Source organism: Oncorhynchus masou, chromosome 29, assembly GCF_036934945.1.
Source record: "Oncorhynchus masou masou isolate Uvic2021 chromosome 29, UVic_Omas_1.1, whole genome shotgun sequence".
Taxonomy (NCBI): domain Eukaryota; kingdom Metazoa; phylum Chordata; class Actinopteri; order Salmoniformes; family Salmonidae; genus Oncorhynchus; species Oncorhynchus masou.
The window spans coordinates 85641033-85659019 of NC_088240.1; the positions used below are offsets into that span (position 1 = coordinate 85641033).

Here is a 17987-nt window from a genome sequence, read left to right on the forward strand (position 1 = left end):
TTTTTACACAGTACTGTGTCATCAGGTTGTGTTTTTACACAGTACTGTGTCATCAGGTTGTGTTTTTACACAGTACTGTGTCATCAGGTTGTGTTTTTACACAGTACTGTGTCATCGGGTTGTGTTTTTACACAGTACTGTGTCATCAGGTTGTGTTTTTACACAGTACTCACAATTATTAGTTTTCCTTTAAATATTTTGGGCACTTCAGGGATTGATATGATACAGTGGAGTCTGATCTCATACTTTTCAAGAGGGCAGATAACAGAGCAGTATAAAAGGGCTCCCGGGTGGCTCAGCGGTCTAAGGCATCACTACAGACCCTGGTTTGATCCCGGGCGGTATCACAACCGGCCGTAATTCGGGAGTCCCATAGGACAGTGCACAATTGGCCCAGTGTTGTCCGGCTTAGGGGAGGGTTTGGCCGGGGAAGGCTGTCTTTGTAAATAAGGATTTGTTCGTATCTACTTGCCTAGTTAAGTAAAGGATACATACAGGTTAAAAATAAGCTCAGGGACCATATGTATCAACCATCTCAGTGTAGGAGTGCTGATCTAGGATCAGCCCCCCCCCCCCTGTCCATGTAATCCTGTTCATTGTTATCTAAATGGCTAAACTGATCCTAAATCAGCAGTCTTTCACTCTGAGACACTTGATATATAATAAGGCCCCAGGAGCCTACCAACTTTCCTCCTTGTGAAGTCCTCCTCTCATAAAGGATGTTATCACGCGGGTTGTGTTGGTCCGCTGTGAAAAGGACCCTGTGTTTACATGGCTGCCCACTGTTAGTGAGAAAAGGAACAAGCATGTTGGAGTGGAGTCTCTTACAGGCCACTCAAGAGCTATTGTTGCTAAGCTACATGTCCAACCCACCAGTTTTAGCTGGACTGTCTGTTCTATTTAAGGACAATTCTAGAATGGACTCTTGTATTCATGGAAAGGTAGCACAGTTGTTCCGTCACAATGTCCCGTCTCTTCTCACAGCCACTGTATCTCTGTGGCTGTGAGGAAAGAGACTATGTAATGTTGAGTTCAAAACATCACACTGAAATGAATGTCAATGTTGTTAGTAGGTCTGTGCTGGTTTATGCCCATCAAGTTATGAAAAGGGTTCATTCAGACCATTAGGGACAAGTAAGAAACAGGATACAAAGGAACAATATACACTATATATACAAAAGTATGTGGACAGCCCATCAAATTAGTGGATTCAGCTATTTCAGCCACACCCATTGCTGACAGGTGTATAAAATCGAGCTCACAGCCATGCAATCTCCATAGACAAACATTGGCAGTAGAAAGGCCTTACTGAAGAGCTCAGTGACTTTCAAGGTGGCACCGTCATAGGATGCCTCCTTTCCAACAAGTCAGTTTGTCAAATTTCTGCCCTGATAGAGCTGCCCTGTTAGAGCTGCCTGGATAGAGCTGCCCTGTTAGAGCTGCCCTGATAGAGCTGCCCTGTTAGAGCTGCCCTGTTAGAGCTGGCCTGTTAGAGCTGGCCTGTTAGAGCTGCCTCTGTCAACTGTAAGTGCTGTTATTGTGAAGTGGAAACGTCTAGGAGCAACAACGGCTCAGCCGTGAAGTGGTAGGCCACACAAGCTCACAGAACGGGACAACCGAGTGCTGAAGAGTGTAGGGCATAAAAATCATCTGTCCTCGGTTGTAAAAACTCACTACTGAGTTTCAAACTGCCCCTGGAAGCAACATCAGCACAAGAACTGTTTGTCAGGAGCTTCATGAAACTGGTTTTCCATGGCCGAGCAGCCGCACACAAGCCTGATATCACCATGCGCAATGCCAAGCGTCGGCTGGAGTGGTGTAAAGCTCGCCGCCATTGGACTCTGGAGCAGTGGAAATGCGTTCTCTGGAGTGATGAATCACGCTTCACGATCTGGCAGTCCGACAGACGAATCTGGGTTTGGCGGATGCCAAAGAGAACCCTACCTGCCCCAATGCATAGTGCCAACTGTAAAGTTTGGTGGAGGAGGAATAATGGCCTGGGGCTGTTTTTCATGGTTCTGGCAAGGCTCCTTAGATCCAGTGAAGGGAAATCTCAACCCCATCGAACACCTTTGGGATGAACTGGAACAGACTCCTACACATACTTTAAAGGTTGCATCCCAAATGGGCCCTGGCAAAAAGTGCACTATAAAGGGAACAGGGTTCCATTTAGGATTCAAACTTTTTAAAGTATGTGTAGGAGTCTGTTCAGAAAGCAGAAGTTTCACTGACACAGTATGTCCTACCTGGTTTCAGTTCCCGTTATTCTGTGGATGCTATAAATGATGTAGCATAATAACTGTAAAGTCAATTACTCCAAAAGAAACAAACAAAAGTAATGGAAAGGAATCTCCCTAATTGCGGCTACATGAAGTTGGATGCAATGCCGAGGTCATAGGGCTCGAGTTCTAGGCTGCATATGTTACACACATATTTCATTTTTATTTAAAAAAATTATGTTTTAGGTATGCAAAATACTCCAACTTGGTTGTGCAGTCAGCCTGGTCCATTTTAAAGGCATCATTTCAGAGGGAGTTCTATTATGACCGGATACGGGGCATGCACGTTTCTCCAAGGCCAGTTTCCATAGCAGTGGTCGCACCGCGAGATAACTTCTCAAACTTATGATGATTGACTGGCACCCGCCGTCAGAGCTCCTTTGATATGGATCTTTCTATGGATTTACGTACGTTGCATTTTATTTAGACCAGTAGCCTTCCTAATTGTTGCCTGCCCAATTGATTCAGTGCGCGTTTGCGTTTTGGCAAGAGACTGTAGCTGAGACAAAAGTCCGACTGATTGGGTAAAACAAACAATTATGGGCAATCAAGACGGTGAATTCTGCTTCTTAATTTGAGCAAATATTTATTTTTGCCATCACAGTGTGCTTTTCGTTTTTGAACGCCATCCGACAAAAGTAAGTAATTTTCTAATAATTTTGAATACACTTTACAGATGTAAAAAGGTCAACTTCAATAGCTTATTTGATGTGTTTTGATGTGTATAATCAGTGTATGTATTTTATGTTTGCAGCTGTGCACGTTGGTGTTTTGGAAAATGGTTAGTTCTGATTGTGGTGTTTGCTAGCGTTGTTGAGTGTGTGACTGACAGATAATGAAAACAAAACGCATCATGGAACATTCGCAGTTAAACGTCCGGTTGGTGCATTTTGTTATGGCTTCTATATAATAAAGCCATTTGACTCACTATACATTTTCATGTCTCGATTTATGTTTCAACTATTGTGGGAACTAGGGCTACATCATTTGCCTAGCAAAACAGTGTAGTCGGAGAAACCATCCGATTGGCAGGAGCGCAAATAAGAAGCCTGGGTCCTATTCATTAGTCCACACCGGAGCAAAACGTTTTGCAACTGCAAACGAAAACGAGGGTTTAGTCCAGACTCGTCTTTCCCAGTTTCAGTACATTTTCTTCCGTGTGGCGCTTAATGAATACGCCAAAGGGATTTATTACTGAATTTGCTAGGCAACCGAATTTCAACCCTGTCAAAGAACTCAGGAGGCAGACAGGATCATACGCCCATGTCAAAGCGTTGGCTCAATGCCCAGGTGTGCCAAATTTAAGATGATGACAAAACGATTAGCTCTACAGCATCATTTTTCATGCACTAACATTCTGACAATTGAATTTTGAGAATAAAGAGAATGGTCATTATGATTTTGACAGCTTAGTGGAGAAGGTAAGACGAGGAAGGGACCATTTTAAGTCAGATATAACGATAGAAACATAGTGGCATAGGAGGAGTTTGTCCGCGTAAATGTCATAGAAAAAGTTGAGCTTTGATTGGGAAAGGTTAAAATGTTGTGCCTGGCTGACTACTCAAAGCAATATCCTCCTTGTGAAACGAACTTCTGTTTTTAAAAACCCGATAGTCCAAAGAAAAGGAAGTATATTTGTTTTCATCTTTACCCAAACCGTCCAGAAGGGTTGGATATTATGACCACAGTTGTGTCCGTCCCAAACGGCACCCCGTTCTTTATATAGGGCACTACACTCGACTAGAGGTCCTGGTCAGAAGTAGTGTAATATATAGGGAATCGGGTGCCATTTGGGACGTCGGCCCAGAGTGTTTAGATATTATGCTGAACCGCTATGGACACTGTGAGATAAACTGTTGATACAGGATGGTTGTGGGGGATGGTAACGATGCCGTCATGCTCCAACTCAACTAATTTCCCTGGCAAATGTAACCGCAGCCTACCAAGTGTGGCATCATGCATTCTAAAAGAGACACAAAACATCCCTTTCACTTTTGATGTGATGATGGAAGGGGGGGCAAGTTGTCCTTGGCCATTTGACACAAAAAATGAAGAATCATAGATTCATAGACTATAACCAGGGTCCTAGTCAGCATAGTCTATAACTAGGGTTGTAGTCTATAACCAGAGTCCTAGTCAGCATAGTCTATAACCAGGGTTAAAGTCATCTTAGACTATAACCAGGGTTGTAGTCTATAACCAGGGTCCTAGTCATCATAGTCTATAACCAGGGTCCTAGTCAGCATATTCTATAACCAGGGTCCTAGTCATCATAGTCTATAACCAGGGTCCTAGTCAGCATATTCTATAACCAGGGTCTAGTCATCATAGACTATAACCAGGGTCCTGGTCAGCATAGTCTATAACCAGGGTCCTGGTCAGCATAGTCTATAACCAGGGTCCTAGTCATCATAGTCTATAACCAGGGTCCTGGTCATCATAGTCTATAACCAGGGTCCTAGTCAGCATAGTCTATAACCAGGGTTGTAGTCTATAACCAGGGTCCTAGTCATCTTCTATAGGGTTGTAGTCTATAACCAGGGTCCTAGTCATCATAGTCTATAACCAGGGTCCTAGTCATCATAGTCTATAACCAGGGTCCTAGTCAGCATAGTCTATAACCAGGGTTGTAGTCTATAACCAGGGTCCTAGTCATCATAGACTATAACCAGGGTTCGAGTCACCATAGTCTATAACCAGGGTCCTAGTCAGCATAGTCTATAACCAGGGTCCATAGTCACCATAGTCAATAACCAGGGTTCTCGGCATCATTGTCTATAACCAGCGTTGTATTCTATAACCAGGGTCCTAGTCATCTTAGACTATAACCAGGGTTGTATTCTATAACCAAGGTCCTAGTCACCATAGTCTATAAACAGGGTCCTAGTCACCATAGTCTATAACCAGCGTTGTATTCTATAACCAGGGTCCTAGTCAGCATAGTCTATAACCAGAGAGGTTTTCCTGGTCAGGTATTGTGGTCAGGAGAAATGCCTGGCCTGCGTCCCAAATGGCACAATAGTCTCTATATAGTGCACTACATTTGATCAGAGCACTATGGGTCCTGGTTTAAAGTAGTGCACTGAATAGGGTGCCATTTGGGACCTTGATCCTATGTGTCGCTGTCTTCTGTGTTCCAGATGAGCTGTTTTGAGCGGGGGCTGAGGCGGACGGCACCTGCACGCGGCAGCAGCAGGAATGAGCTGGTGACCCCCTCGACGGCATCTCTCTCCAGGGTTAACGGCTGGGCCTGTCCCCCTCACTCCTTCCAGCTGGTGGGATGGACAATATACAGCTACATGGCTGTAGTTGGCTTCGGGATCTATATCCCACTACTACCTTCACCCTGGAGCCATATGGCCTACTCTGTAACCTTTACTCAAGAAGTCAAGGACTCTGGGTCGAAAGCAGAGGTTGAAGAGGTTTCAAGGGGGCCTGGGGTCAAACACTTTCAAATACTTGAGCTGCACTCGATTTACTATGCCTGGTACAAGTAGAAGCATTCAATTTACTATGCCTGGTACAAGTAGAAGCATTCAATTTACTATGCCAGGTACAAGTAGAACCATTCAATTTACCATGCCTGGTACAAGTAGAAGCATTCAATTTACTATGCCTGGTACAAGTAGAAGCATTCAATTTACTATGCCTGGTACAAGTAGAAGCATTTTAATTAGTTTTCCAGGTACAAGTAGAACCAATAGAATAGTACCAAAAGTCATTCTCAACTCAAATAAGTGTAAATATTTGACAGAGGGGTTCAGGTCAGATGTTTTCTGCGAGATGTCTTGCTTGGTTTCAGTTCCTGAAATATTTCTGCTTTAAGTGAAGAGCAAGACCTATAAATTGTACAGAAGGCTTTGGTGTTGCCTTGCGTCCCAAAATGGCACCCTATTCCCTACATAGTACACAACTTTTGACCTAAAGTAGTGCACTATGTAAGGAATAGGGTGCCAATTGGGATGTTAGCCACTGTCATCACAGCTCTTTTGTCTTGATTTGACTGCAGTATGATGTCAGCTGCACCTCTTGTTTAAAGACTAGCAGGTTGATGGCAGAAACAGAAATAGTAGATTTATTCAGACTTGGCACTACTACTCCTCCTCACATAGAGAAGCGTTTGTGTACCTCGATGGCTCTCCTAAAGGCCCCATTTCTTATGTGTGGCTCTTCCACACACAATGGAATCTCCTGTGAGAAGATCATGAATGAGTTGAATGTTATATTATTCACTAGTATACCGTATAGTCATTTGAAGTCACTGTAAGGTCTGTGAAAATGACATCTGGACTGAGAGTGGACACTATGTCATACGTCGACACTGAATCAGATATTCAAGCTGGTTTGGATTCTACTGTGGTTCATGCTGTGGCTATTTGATCAATTGTATCAATATTTCCCTGGTTAGTCCCTTGACCTTTCCACTATGCAGCTGACTGGCATAGCCTTCATTGTGCACCTGGTCACCCATCTAGCTGCCGTGTCTATAGACCCAGCAGAGGCAGGCGTCCGTGCCAAGAAGAGCTACTCCAACCCACTGCCTGTCTTTGACAAGAAGAAACAACCACATGTTATCCACAACCTACACTGCTACCTGTGTAAAATCAATGTGTATGTATATCACACAAGTCACGTTAAAAGGGCAATCTGGAATTGGTCAAATGTTTTCATTCACTTTTAAAAGTGGCGGCCGGACATTTTGTTCTGGTTTGAATTCAGGATTACCCCTTTTATATATTTATGACCTGTTGGATTATACTATAATATTGAGATACAATTGTGTGTTTTTTCTCATTGAGGAAATCAACAAGGTTGATGTGGTTTCTGTGTCTTTCTCCAGGGACCCAAAAGTGAAACACTGTGGTGTGTGCAACAAGTGTATTGAAGACTTTGACCACCACTGTAAATGGCTGAACAACTGTGTGGGGGGACAGAACTACTGGTAAGAGGAAGCATGGGAGGATGGCCCATTTCAGTCGACGTTGACTACTAAGAGTTTGAGGAAATATTGTTTTGAGTATTGTTCTTTTTAAATGTAGTTTATTTCAGCCACTTTGCTTTAGCTTCTGCTTTGCTTGGCTCTTTGGGGTCTGGGCTTGGTGGGGTCTGGGCCGGTGGGGTCTGGGCCGGTGGGGTCTGGGCCGGTGGGGTCTGGGCCGGTGGGGTCTGGGCCGGTGGGGTCTGGGCCGGTGGGGTCTGGGCCGGTGGGGTCTGGGCCGGTGGGGTCTGGGTCGGGTAACTGGAAAGCACTTTGTGGCTCATATAAAAAGGACAAGGTAAAATCCAATACATTTGATTGAGATCAAAGTCACATTTCTCTATGTTTCTCCTCCTCAGGTACTTCTTTGTGACGGTGTTGTCTGCTACACTGGGTGTCCTTGTGCTTCTCATGGTCGTCCTGTTCATCTTCATCCAGCATTATATGGACCCTGCCAGTCTCCGCACCGCACAACAGTTTACCAGTGAGTTTATCTCCGCACCGCACAACAGTTTACCAGTGAGTTTATCTCCGCACCACAGTTTACCAGTGAGTTTATCTCCGCACCACAGTTTACCAGTGAGTTTATCTCCGCACCACAGTTTACCAGTGAGTTTATCTCCGCACCGCACAACAGTTTACCAGTGAGTTTATCTCCGCACCGCACCACAGTTTACCAGTGAGTTTATCTCCGCACCGCACCACAGTTTACCAGTGAGTTTATCTCCGCACCGCACCACAGTTTACCAGTGAGTTTATCTCCGCACCGCACAACAGTTTACCAGTGAGTTTATCTCCGCACCGCACAACAGTTTACCAGTGAGTTTATCTCCGCACCGCACAACAGTTTACCAGTGAGTTCATCTCCACACCACAGTTGTGTGATGAGTAACGGGACGTTGCTGGTCTTCCTGTCTGTAGGTGTGATGAGTAACGGGACGTGGCTGGTCTTCCTGTCTGTAGGTGTGTTGAGTAACGGGACGTTGCCGGTCTTCCTGTCTGTAGGTGTGATGAGTAACGGGACGTTGCCGGTCTTCCTGTCTGTAGGTGTGATGAGTAACGGGACGTGCCGGTCTTCCTGTCTGTAGGTGTGATGAGTAACGGGACGTGGCCGGTCTTCCTGTCTGTAGGTGTCTTCCTGTCTGTAGGTGTGATGAGTAACGGGACGTTGCCGGTCTTCCTGTCTGTAGGTGTGATGAGTAACGGGACGTTGCCGGTCTTCCTGTCTGTAGGTGTGATGAGTAACGGGACGTTGCTGGTCTTCCTGTCTGTAGGTGTGATGAGTAACGGGACGTTGCCGGTCTTCCTGTCTGTAGGTGTGTTGAGTAACGGGACGTGGCTGGTCTTCCTGTCTGTAGGTGTGATGAGTAACGGGACGTTGCCGGTCTTCCTGTCTGTAGGTGTGATGAGTAACGTGGCTGGTCTTCCTGTCTGTAGGTGTGATGAGGGACGTGGCCGGTCTTCCTGTCGATTGCCGGTCTTCCTGTCTGTAGGTGTGTTGAGTAACGGGACGTGGCCGGTCTTCCTGTCTGTAGGTGTGATGAGTAACGGGACGTTGCTGGTCTTCCTGTCTGTAGGTGTGATGAGTAACGGGACGTGGCTGGTCTTCCTGTCGTGGCTGGTCTTCCTGTCTGTAGGTGTGATGAGTAACGTGGCGGTCTTCCTGTCTGTAGGTGTGGGACGTGGCTGGTCTTCCTGTCTGTAGGTGTGATGAGTAACGGGACGTTGCTGGTCTTCCTGTCTGTAGGTGTGTTGAGTAACGGGACGTTGCTGGTCTTCCTGTCTGTAGGTGTGATGAGTAACAGGACGTGGCTGGTCTTCCTGCCCCTGGCACCCATGGAGACGGGGTCAGGGAGTCTCCTGGTTGTCGCCTTCCTCACGGTCATGTTGGCTACTGGCTCTCTACTGCTGCTGGTTCACCTACTGGGCTTCCACATCTATCTCTGTGAGTTACAAACTGGTCCAAGGGCTGTATGTATCAAGTGTCTCAGAGTAAAAGTGCTGATCTGGGATCAGGTTCCCCCCTGTCCATATAAGCGTTTTCATTATGATCTGAAAGGCAAAACTGATCCTTGATCAGCAGTTCTGTTCTGAGACCTTGTGAATACGGGCCCAGACCTGGTTAAAATATTGTACATATGTGAAAATACTTTTGAATACCTTCCATATAGTAGATGTTATCTTGATTTAGTACAATGGAAGCGATGCAATAGTGTATCTATGTGTGAGTTGGCATGACAACACTTAATGTTTCTCTCTGAGGATGTTTCTCTTGCAGTGTTCTAACAATACACAAGGTCATCACAACCAGACGCTACATACTGCATGTCTTCCTTCCTTCATTGCTGTCTTCTCTTCCTCTGGTCTCTGCAGTGCTAAACAAAATGAGCACGTATGACTACATTATAACAAGACGTCGTAAACAGGCCAGCCAGCAGGACATAGAGATGGACTTTCCCCAGTCATCTGACAGCAACGGCAATGCAGGACAGGTCAGATCCTTTGTTTCACTACTCCTATCTGGCCTTGGTGATGAACCAACCAGGATTTCTGGAAAAACTTGGCATTTTGGGAAAGTTACTGGAATTTTGCAACTCTAATTCCAATAGTTGCATGCAAACTGTTTTTTTTCAATCCCACAGCCATGAGTTTGGTACAAGTGAGACTATCATCATGTATTCTCAGGTTTGATATGTTGATTTGATTGTTTTTTAGAATCATCCGCAAATGGAGCCCTCCATCGATTGTGATGCGTTGTTGTCAGACAGTGTCAGGTAGGTAATCCCACTAGGAAATCATGATACCGATGCATTTGGTCATCATGTACAGTGTTGCAAGACACAGGTACTGGAAGGTCTGCTATGCAGCTGTGGAATTGTAATCTTCCAAAGTGTAAAAGTTATCTCAAAGATAGACTTGTAGAATCACACATTATTGTAGTTATCTCAAAGATAGACCTGTAGAATCACACATTATTGTAGTTATCTCAAAGATAGACCTGTAGAATCACACATTATTGTAGTTATCGCAAAGATAGACCTGTAGAATCACACATTATTGTAGTTATCGCAAAGATAGACCTGTAGAATCACACATTATTGTAGTTATCGCAAAGATAGACCTGTAGAATCACACATTATTGTAGTTATCTCAAAGATAGACTTGTAGAATCACACATTATTGTAGTTATTGCAAAGATAGACTTGTAGAATCACACATTATTGTAGTTATCTCAAAGATAGACCTGTAGAATCACACATTATTGTAGTTATTGCAAAGATAGACCTGTAGAATCACACATTATTGTAGTTATTGCAAAGATAGACCTGTAGAATCACACATTATTGTAGTTATCACAAAGATAGACCTGTAGAATCACACATTATTGTAGTTATCGCAAAGATAGACTTGTAGAATCACACATTATTGTAGTTATCGCAAAGATAGACCTGTAGAATCACACATTATTGTAGTTTTCACACATTATTGTAGTTATCGCAAAGATAGACCTGTAGAATCACACATTATTGTAGTTATCTCAAAGATAGACTTGTAGAATCACACATTATTGTAGTTATCTCAAAGAAAGACCTGTAGAATCACACATTATTGTAGTTATCGCAAAGAAAGACCTGTAGAATCACACATTATTGTAGTTATCGCAAAGATAGACCTGTAGAATCACACATTATTGTAGTTATTGCAAATATAGACCTGTAGAATCACACATTATTGTAGTTATTGCAAATATAGACCTGTAGAATCACACATTATTGTAGTTATCTCAAAGATAGACCTGTAGAATCACACGTTCTGCATGGCACCTCCTTGTTTTTTCCTGTGGTAGCTGCAAGAATCAGGAAACGGGAACTAATGCAAGTCGACCTTCTGGATCTTTCTGTGCTGAGGTCAGTCACCAAATGAAAGGTTATCACTAAACTACTTTTGTCATCGTATTCTAAAGTAATATTTGGGGTATTGTCTGTATGAAGGTCTTTTGTTTCAGAACTATCAGCTAGGACCATTTGTTAGAAAATATTATAATAAAATAAGTCAATATGTTCTTGTTCTAGTTGGACAACTTTACTAAATCATCAGAAAAGGAAAATGGCTTTTATTATGGCACAGAGCTACCCACCCAGATTATACCAGGTGAGTAAACCCACCCAGATTATACCAGGTGAGTAAACCCACCCAGATTATACCAGGTGAGTTTACCCACCCAGATTATACCAGGTGGGTTTACCCACCCAGATTATACCAGGTGAGTTTACCCACCCAGATTATACCAGGTGGGTTTACCCACCCAGATTATACCAGGTGAGTTTACCCACCCAGATTATACCAGGTGAGTAAACCCACCCAGATTATACCAGGTGAGTTTACCCACCCAGATTATACCAGGTGAGTTTACCCACCCAGATTATACCAGGTGAGTTTACCCACCCAGATTATACCAGGTGAGTTTACCCACCCAGATTATACCAGGTGAGTTTACCCACCCAGATTATACCAGGTGAGTTTACCCACCCAGATTATACCAGGTGAGTTTACCCACCCAGATTATACCAGGTGAGTTTACCCACCCAGATTATACCAGGTGAGTAAACCCACCCAGATTATACCAGGTGAGTTTACCCACCCAGATTATACCAGGTGAGTAAACCCACCCAGATTATACCAGGTGAGTAAACGCACCCAGATTATACCAGGTGAGTAAACCCACCCAGATTATACCAGGTGAGTAAACCCACCCAGATTATACCAGGTGAGTAAACCCACCCAGATTATACCCGGTGAGTTTACCCACCCAGATTATACCAGGGGAGTTTACCCACCCAGATTATACCAGGGAGTAAACCCACCCAGATTATACCAGGTGAGTAAACCCACCCAGATTATACCCGGTGAGTTTACCCACCCAGATTATACCAGGGGAGTTTACCCACCCAGATTATACCAGGGGAGTTTACCCACCCAGATTATACCCGGGGAGTTTACCCACCCAGATTATACCCGGGGAGTTTACCCACCCAGATTATACCCGGGGAGTTTACCCACCCAGATTATACCCGGGGAGTTTACCCACCCAGATTATACCCGGGGAGTTTACCCACCCAGATTATACCAGGGGAGTTTACCCACCCAGATTATACCCGGGGAGTTTACCCACCCAGATTATACCCGGGGAGTTTACCCACCCAGATTATACCCGGGGAGTTTACCCACCCAGATTATACCAGGGGAGTTTACCCACCCAGATTATACCAGGTGAGTAAACCCACCCAGATTATACCAGGTGAGTAAACCCACCCAGATTATACCAGGTGAGTAAACCCACCCAGATTATACCCGGGGAGTTTACCCACCCAGATTATACCCGGGGAGTTTACCCACCCAGATTATACCAGGTGAGTAAACCCACCCAGATTATACCAGGTGAGTAAACCCACCCAGATTATACCCGGGGAGTTTACCCACCCAGATTATACCCGGGGAGTTTACCCACCCAGATTATACCCGGGGAGTTTACCCACCCAGATTATACCAGGGGAGTTTACCCACCCAGATTATACCAGGGGAGTTTACCCACCCAGATTATACCAGGGGAGTTTACCCACCCAGATTATACCAGGGGAGTTTACCCACCCAGATTATACCCGGTGAGTAAACCCACCCAGATTATACCCGGGGAGTTTACCCACCCAGATTATACCCGGGGAGTTTACCCACCCAGATTATACCAGGGGAGTTTACCCACCCAGATTATACCAGGGGAGTTTACCCACCCAGATTATACCAGGTGAGTTTACCCACCCAGATTATACCCGGGGAGTTTACCCACCCAGATTATACCAGGTGAGTAAACCCACCCAGATTATACCAGGGGAGTTTACCCACCCAGATTATACCAGGGGAGTTTACCCACCCAGATTATACCAGGGGAGTTTACCCACCCAGATTATACCAGGGGAGTTTACCCACCCAGATTATACCCGGGGAGTTTACCCACACAGATTATACCAGGGGAGTTTACCCACCCAGATTATACCAGGGGAGTTTACCCACACAAATTCAGCATAAATTCAGCATGAACTTTTTTAAACGCCTACACTGAATTTAGGTCTCTGGGTCTTTCCTATTTAACAAGAGCTGTGTCCCAAATGGCACCCTGTTCCCTATTTAGTTCACTACCTTTGACCAGCCCCCAGTGAATATGGGTCCTGGTCAAAAGTAGTGCACTGCATAGGGAATATGGTGCAATTTGGGACACAGCTCTAGATGATTATCAGTGTAACTAATTCCAATCTGCTGGTTTTCCTCACCTACATGTTTTAAATGTTCTGTCTGGAAGGTGAAGTGGTGATGGATGACCCCTTGGGCTGGAGGTTGGGTGGAGAGGGTCCCAGAGCAGGCCAGTGTGAGGGGGGTCCCTTGCACTGACAGAGCTCATCAGTAGCTGGTCTCTGATGCTCTGCAGGTGGCCACACACAGTACCTGAGGAACTAAAGGCGTTGACACACCATAGTGAACGTCGGCCGTGTGCAGTACAGTAGATCACCTACTGGATGTTGACTAACTGTGGTCGATACAACATGTCAAACCTTTGGGAAATGAACAAAAAATGACTGTTGATGTTGTCTGGTCAGAAGCCATGGAATCGTCCACCAGCAGCAGTATTTACCCAGCACAGCACTGGGGAACAAATAGAATGTTCATGCTGGATTGATCACCACTTGAAACTGGAAATGGAAATTTATAATTGACTATTTTAATAAGATATTTACACTGAGTGACGGGAAGGACATTTATTTTGCAGCAATTGTTTGTATTTTATCTGGGGATTTAAATAATTGTTTTACCTATGTTTATTTGTTAATTCAGCCATTTCAGATCATAATGTTCTTGCCTGAATTTAAAAATAAAATGTGTAAACATACTGTACAAACTCTTGAATGAAATGTTCCATTCCCAAGTTAACCACACAGTGGCGCTACTGAGACTCCTTAAACTACAATAAATCTCATTAATTTATAACCTATGTATATCCAGGCAAGGAAGTGACAGAGCATTTGTCATTCCTAAGAAACATTTCCTGGAGCTGTAAATTAGTGTCTTGTATAATCCATGAGTGCTGTACAGTGGTGGCTGGTAGCACTTTAAATGGGGAAGACACGGATCACAGTAATGGCTGAAATGGAATGAATGTATTTTGTTTGATACCATTCCGTTCACTCCATTCCAGCCATGATTATGAGGTGCCCTCCTCTCACCAGCCTCCTCTGGTGCCGTTTCACCACCAGCCTGCCTGGCCCCAGTTGACACTGTGTTATATCATCTCCAGTTCTACATGTTAAATCATTACCACTAGTTGTATCACCCTTTTAAAGAGGTCAATGCCGTGAGTGGAGAAGATCAGAGAATGAACCATACCTAGAAATCAAATGACCCACAGAGGTTAGATGGGGGCAGTGATACAATTACAGAGACGTTGAGACTTTGATTTTTCAAGTCCCATGTGCATTCCAAGCAGAAGTGTTGACGTTGAAGGAAGTAGAGGGTTCTGTCCTAATCGCTATCTTTTAGAGAATATCTTATTTCCCTAGAGAGAGCATGCATCCCAAATGACACCCTATAAGCCCTGGTTAACAGAAGTGCACTAAAGGAATAGGGTGCCATTTGCGATGCAAATTGTCTCTACTGTATCTTTGAGAAAAATCTTCTTTCCCTTGAGAGAGAATCCCACAGGCCATGTGTTGACCAGCCCACACAAGACATCCTGTACCCGGACTAGAGCCAGGGTGTATTTCCTGGAGAAAATATGTTTTTTCTAGTGACCGGAAGGTTGCAAGTTCAAATCCCCGAGCTGACAAGGTACAAATCTGTCGTTCTGCCCCTGAACAGGCAGTTAACCCACTGTTCCTAGGCCATCATTGAAAATAAGAATTTGTTCTTAACTGACTTGCCAAGTTAAATAAATATACATGTCATGACCTTAGTGATGTGCTACTGCTTTCTCACTCTGCCTGTACTGTCTCTTTATTGTGGAATACATTTCACTCAGAATGTATATTATGAAGTATTACATTACTGGATGGGAGTACAATTGATTGAATAGCAGCAGCTAATACAGGTGAAAGTATAATCACCTCACTGGCTGATCTAACATTTGATAGATGGTTTAGAAGCCCCCCGAATACGCCATACTGCAAAAGAGCATGACAGAACAGAGATTCCCACGGAACGGAAGGAATTCACTTATCCTATTATGGATAAAACAAAACAACGTCCTGCATCACCTTCATGAGAATAGATTGATGTTTACACGAATGGTTGGAGTGCTGCAGCCAATCAGTGGCCTGGATTTCTCCCCGCATTTCTTTCTGGGAGGCGAACAGCAGACAGGCATTTGAGATTCTATACAGCGGGAGAATATAGTGTTGGCAACGCTCTTTAAACCTCCAACATTCCTCGACATGCAGTTATGATTTTGTGGAATTGACAACAAAGAACAGTGGATTGGAGAAGGATTGACATATCAGGTACATGTGTTATTTTACAGATGTGGTCAAATATTTTTGGCAAAGAACAGCTATTGATGTTGACAGTTTATTTGTTTTGGTGTTCGTTTATTTTGACACTGACACAGTCAGATTCAATGCCTTTTTATAAATATGCAACTTGATAGCTACAAATGTAAATGTATTTCAATATTTCATTGCACTAAATGATGTTGTGCATTATATGCAGGAAGTCGCTTGATTGTCAAATATGCTTTCGTTTTTCCCTCATTTGAAAGCACTGGTCTTTTACGCCGTTTGGTTCTGGAATTATGCCTTGCATAATGGTGTATGGTTTACTGAATTGTAGACGCTGTCTATGGTGTATACGCATATTCAATGTATTGCCAGGTATTGCGTTATGCACTGGCAAGTGGCAACAGAAGAGCGGCGACTGCAGCCTGTGCATGGTCACAATAACAATGGTCACGTGCCACTGTGGACTATTCCAGAGACCACTACTGGAGCATGCATTTCTGCACATTTGCAAGTTTATGTAACCAGTCTCGCGCATGAAACACGCTCATACTGCATTACACAACTTCCGTACTGTCAACTTAAACAAAACCATAGTATAGTCTATGTCGTTTGTTCTCCCGACGTTTTACATGTGTTGTTGTTACCTTCTCCCTTTTTGGAATGATAATATTCTCATACATACAAACTACCGTAAGGATGCATGACGCCCATTTACCCAGTTCTCTTCCTTATTCTGTTTCTGTACTCTTTAGACGTATGTCGATTTTATTACGTCAAAGATTCTACCTATATCTTGGAACATGATGATGGTAGTGTAGCTGATGGTATGGTAGTGTAGCTGATGGTATGGTAGTGCAGCTGATGGTATGGTAGTGTAGCTGATGGTAGTGTGGCTGATGGTATGGTAGTGTGGCTGATGGTGTAGTAGTGTAGCTGATGGTATGGTAGTGTAGCTGATGGTGTGGTAGTGTGGCTGATGGTATGGTAGTGTGGCTGATGGTATGGTAGTGTGGCTGATGGTATGGTAGTGTGGCTGATGGTATGGTAGTGTGGCTGATGGTATGGTAGTGTAGCTGATGGTAGTGTAGCTGATGGTATGGTAGTGTAGCTGATGGTATGGTAGTGTAGCTGATGGTATGGTAGTGTGGCTGATGGTATGGTAGTGTAGCTGATGGTATGGTAGTGTAGCTGATGGTATGGTATGGTATGGTAGTGTAGCTGATGGTATGGTATGGTAGTGTGGCTGATGGTATGGTAGTGTAGCTGATGGTATGGTAGTGTAGCTGATGGTATGGTAGTGTAGCTGATGGTATGGTATGGTAGTGTAGCTGATGGTATGGTATGGTAGTGTGGCTGATGGTATGGTAGTGTGGCTGATGGTACGGTAGTGTGGCTGATGGTACGGTAGTGTGGCTGATGGTACGGTAGTGTGGCTGATGGTACGGTAGTGTGGCTGATGGTACGGTAGTGTGGCTGATGGTACGGTAGTGTAGCTGATGGTATGGTAGTGTGGCTGATGGTATGGTAGTGTGGCTGATGGTATGGTAGTGTGGCTGATGGTATGGTAGTGTAGCTGATGGTATGGTAGTGTATGTTAATGGAAATGACAGATGCTTGGCAGGCAGCACTACACGTGTTGTTCTTACATACAGTATCTAGTGTTTCACAGTCAGAGAGTTAAATGAGAGCGTTTGCCAATCAGTCTTTGCTTTTGTCGGACTCAAGCATTATATAAGTAAAGCACTACTGTAAGTTAAACGTTGACCTAATTGCAAACGCAGGTCAGATTCTACAAATAAATGGCCCAGTATTTTGTTCATGGTACTTCTGATTTCCATGTTAGCCTTGCTTATCGCCATATGTTGTATTAGGTACGCACGAGGAGAGAATGCAGTCATCCACTGACTATGCCCCAGATTTCTCTCTTGGCTCTAGGTTGCAGTGCACTCTGGTCCCGAGAGCGATGACCCTCACGATGTAAATTAGTCTGTTTTGTTGTTCCATTCGTTCATATTCAGGACAGTGTGGTGTTATGAAAGGTTATGTTTTTGGTAAAAAGCCACCTTATGAAAGTGTGTTGTCTGCATGGTCAGTGAAAAAAGCCAAAGAGGTGGTCTTGTTGTCAGAGCTTTAAGCCGCCTCCTCAGGAGCACATGTACCGCTGTCAACATGGGTTTGAATCCAGACGAC

The 17987-nt window shown here is 44.2% G+C and overlaps 2 protein-coding genes across 4 annotated transcripts in view; both read left to right on the plus strand.

Moving 5' to 3' along the window:
* Positions 1-2183: 2183 nt before the first annotated feature.
* On the plus strand, positions 2184-14206 carry zdhhc11 (zinc finger DHHC-type containing 11). 3 transcript variants are annotated; one of them, XM_064946690.1, is made up of 12 exons: positions 2187-2686; positions 2884-2917; positions 5420-5647; positions 6712-6890; positions 7120-7221; positions 7617-7741; positions 9047-9202; positions 9631-9749; positions 9973-10031; positions 11105-11165; positions 11331-11409; positions 13613-14206. In XM_064946690.1, the coding sequence occupies exons 3-12, from the start codon at positions 5420-5422 to the stop codon at positions 13699-13701; spliced, it is 1197 nt and encodes a 398-aa protein (XP_064802762.1). In that variant the 5' UTR covers positions 2187-2686; positions 2884-2917; the 3' UTR covers positions 13702-14206. The 3 variants fall into 3 exon arrangements, with proteins under 3 accessions (XP_064802763.1, XP_064802762.1, XP_064802761.1); XM_064946689.1 differs by having other exon boundaries at positions 2188-2917; XM_064946691.1 differs by lacking the exon at positions 11331-11409 and having other exon boundaries at positions 2184-2917.
* Positions 14207-15648: 1442 nt separating this feature from the next.
* Positions 15649-17987, plus strand: part of LOC135520878 (tubulin polymerization-promoting protein-like) — a 33481-nt gene continuing 31142 nt past the window's right edge. Inside the window, exon 1 of the mRNA XM_064946695.1 lies at positions 15649-15800. The gene's annotated coding sequence lies outside the window, so the exon portion shown is untranslated. The remainder of the gene's footprint in view (positions 15801-17987) is intronic.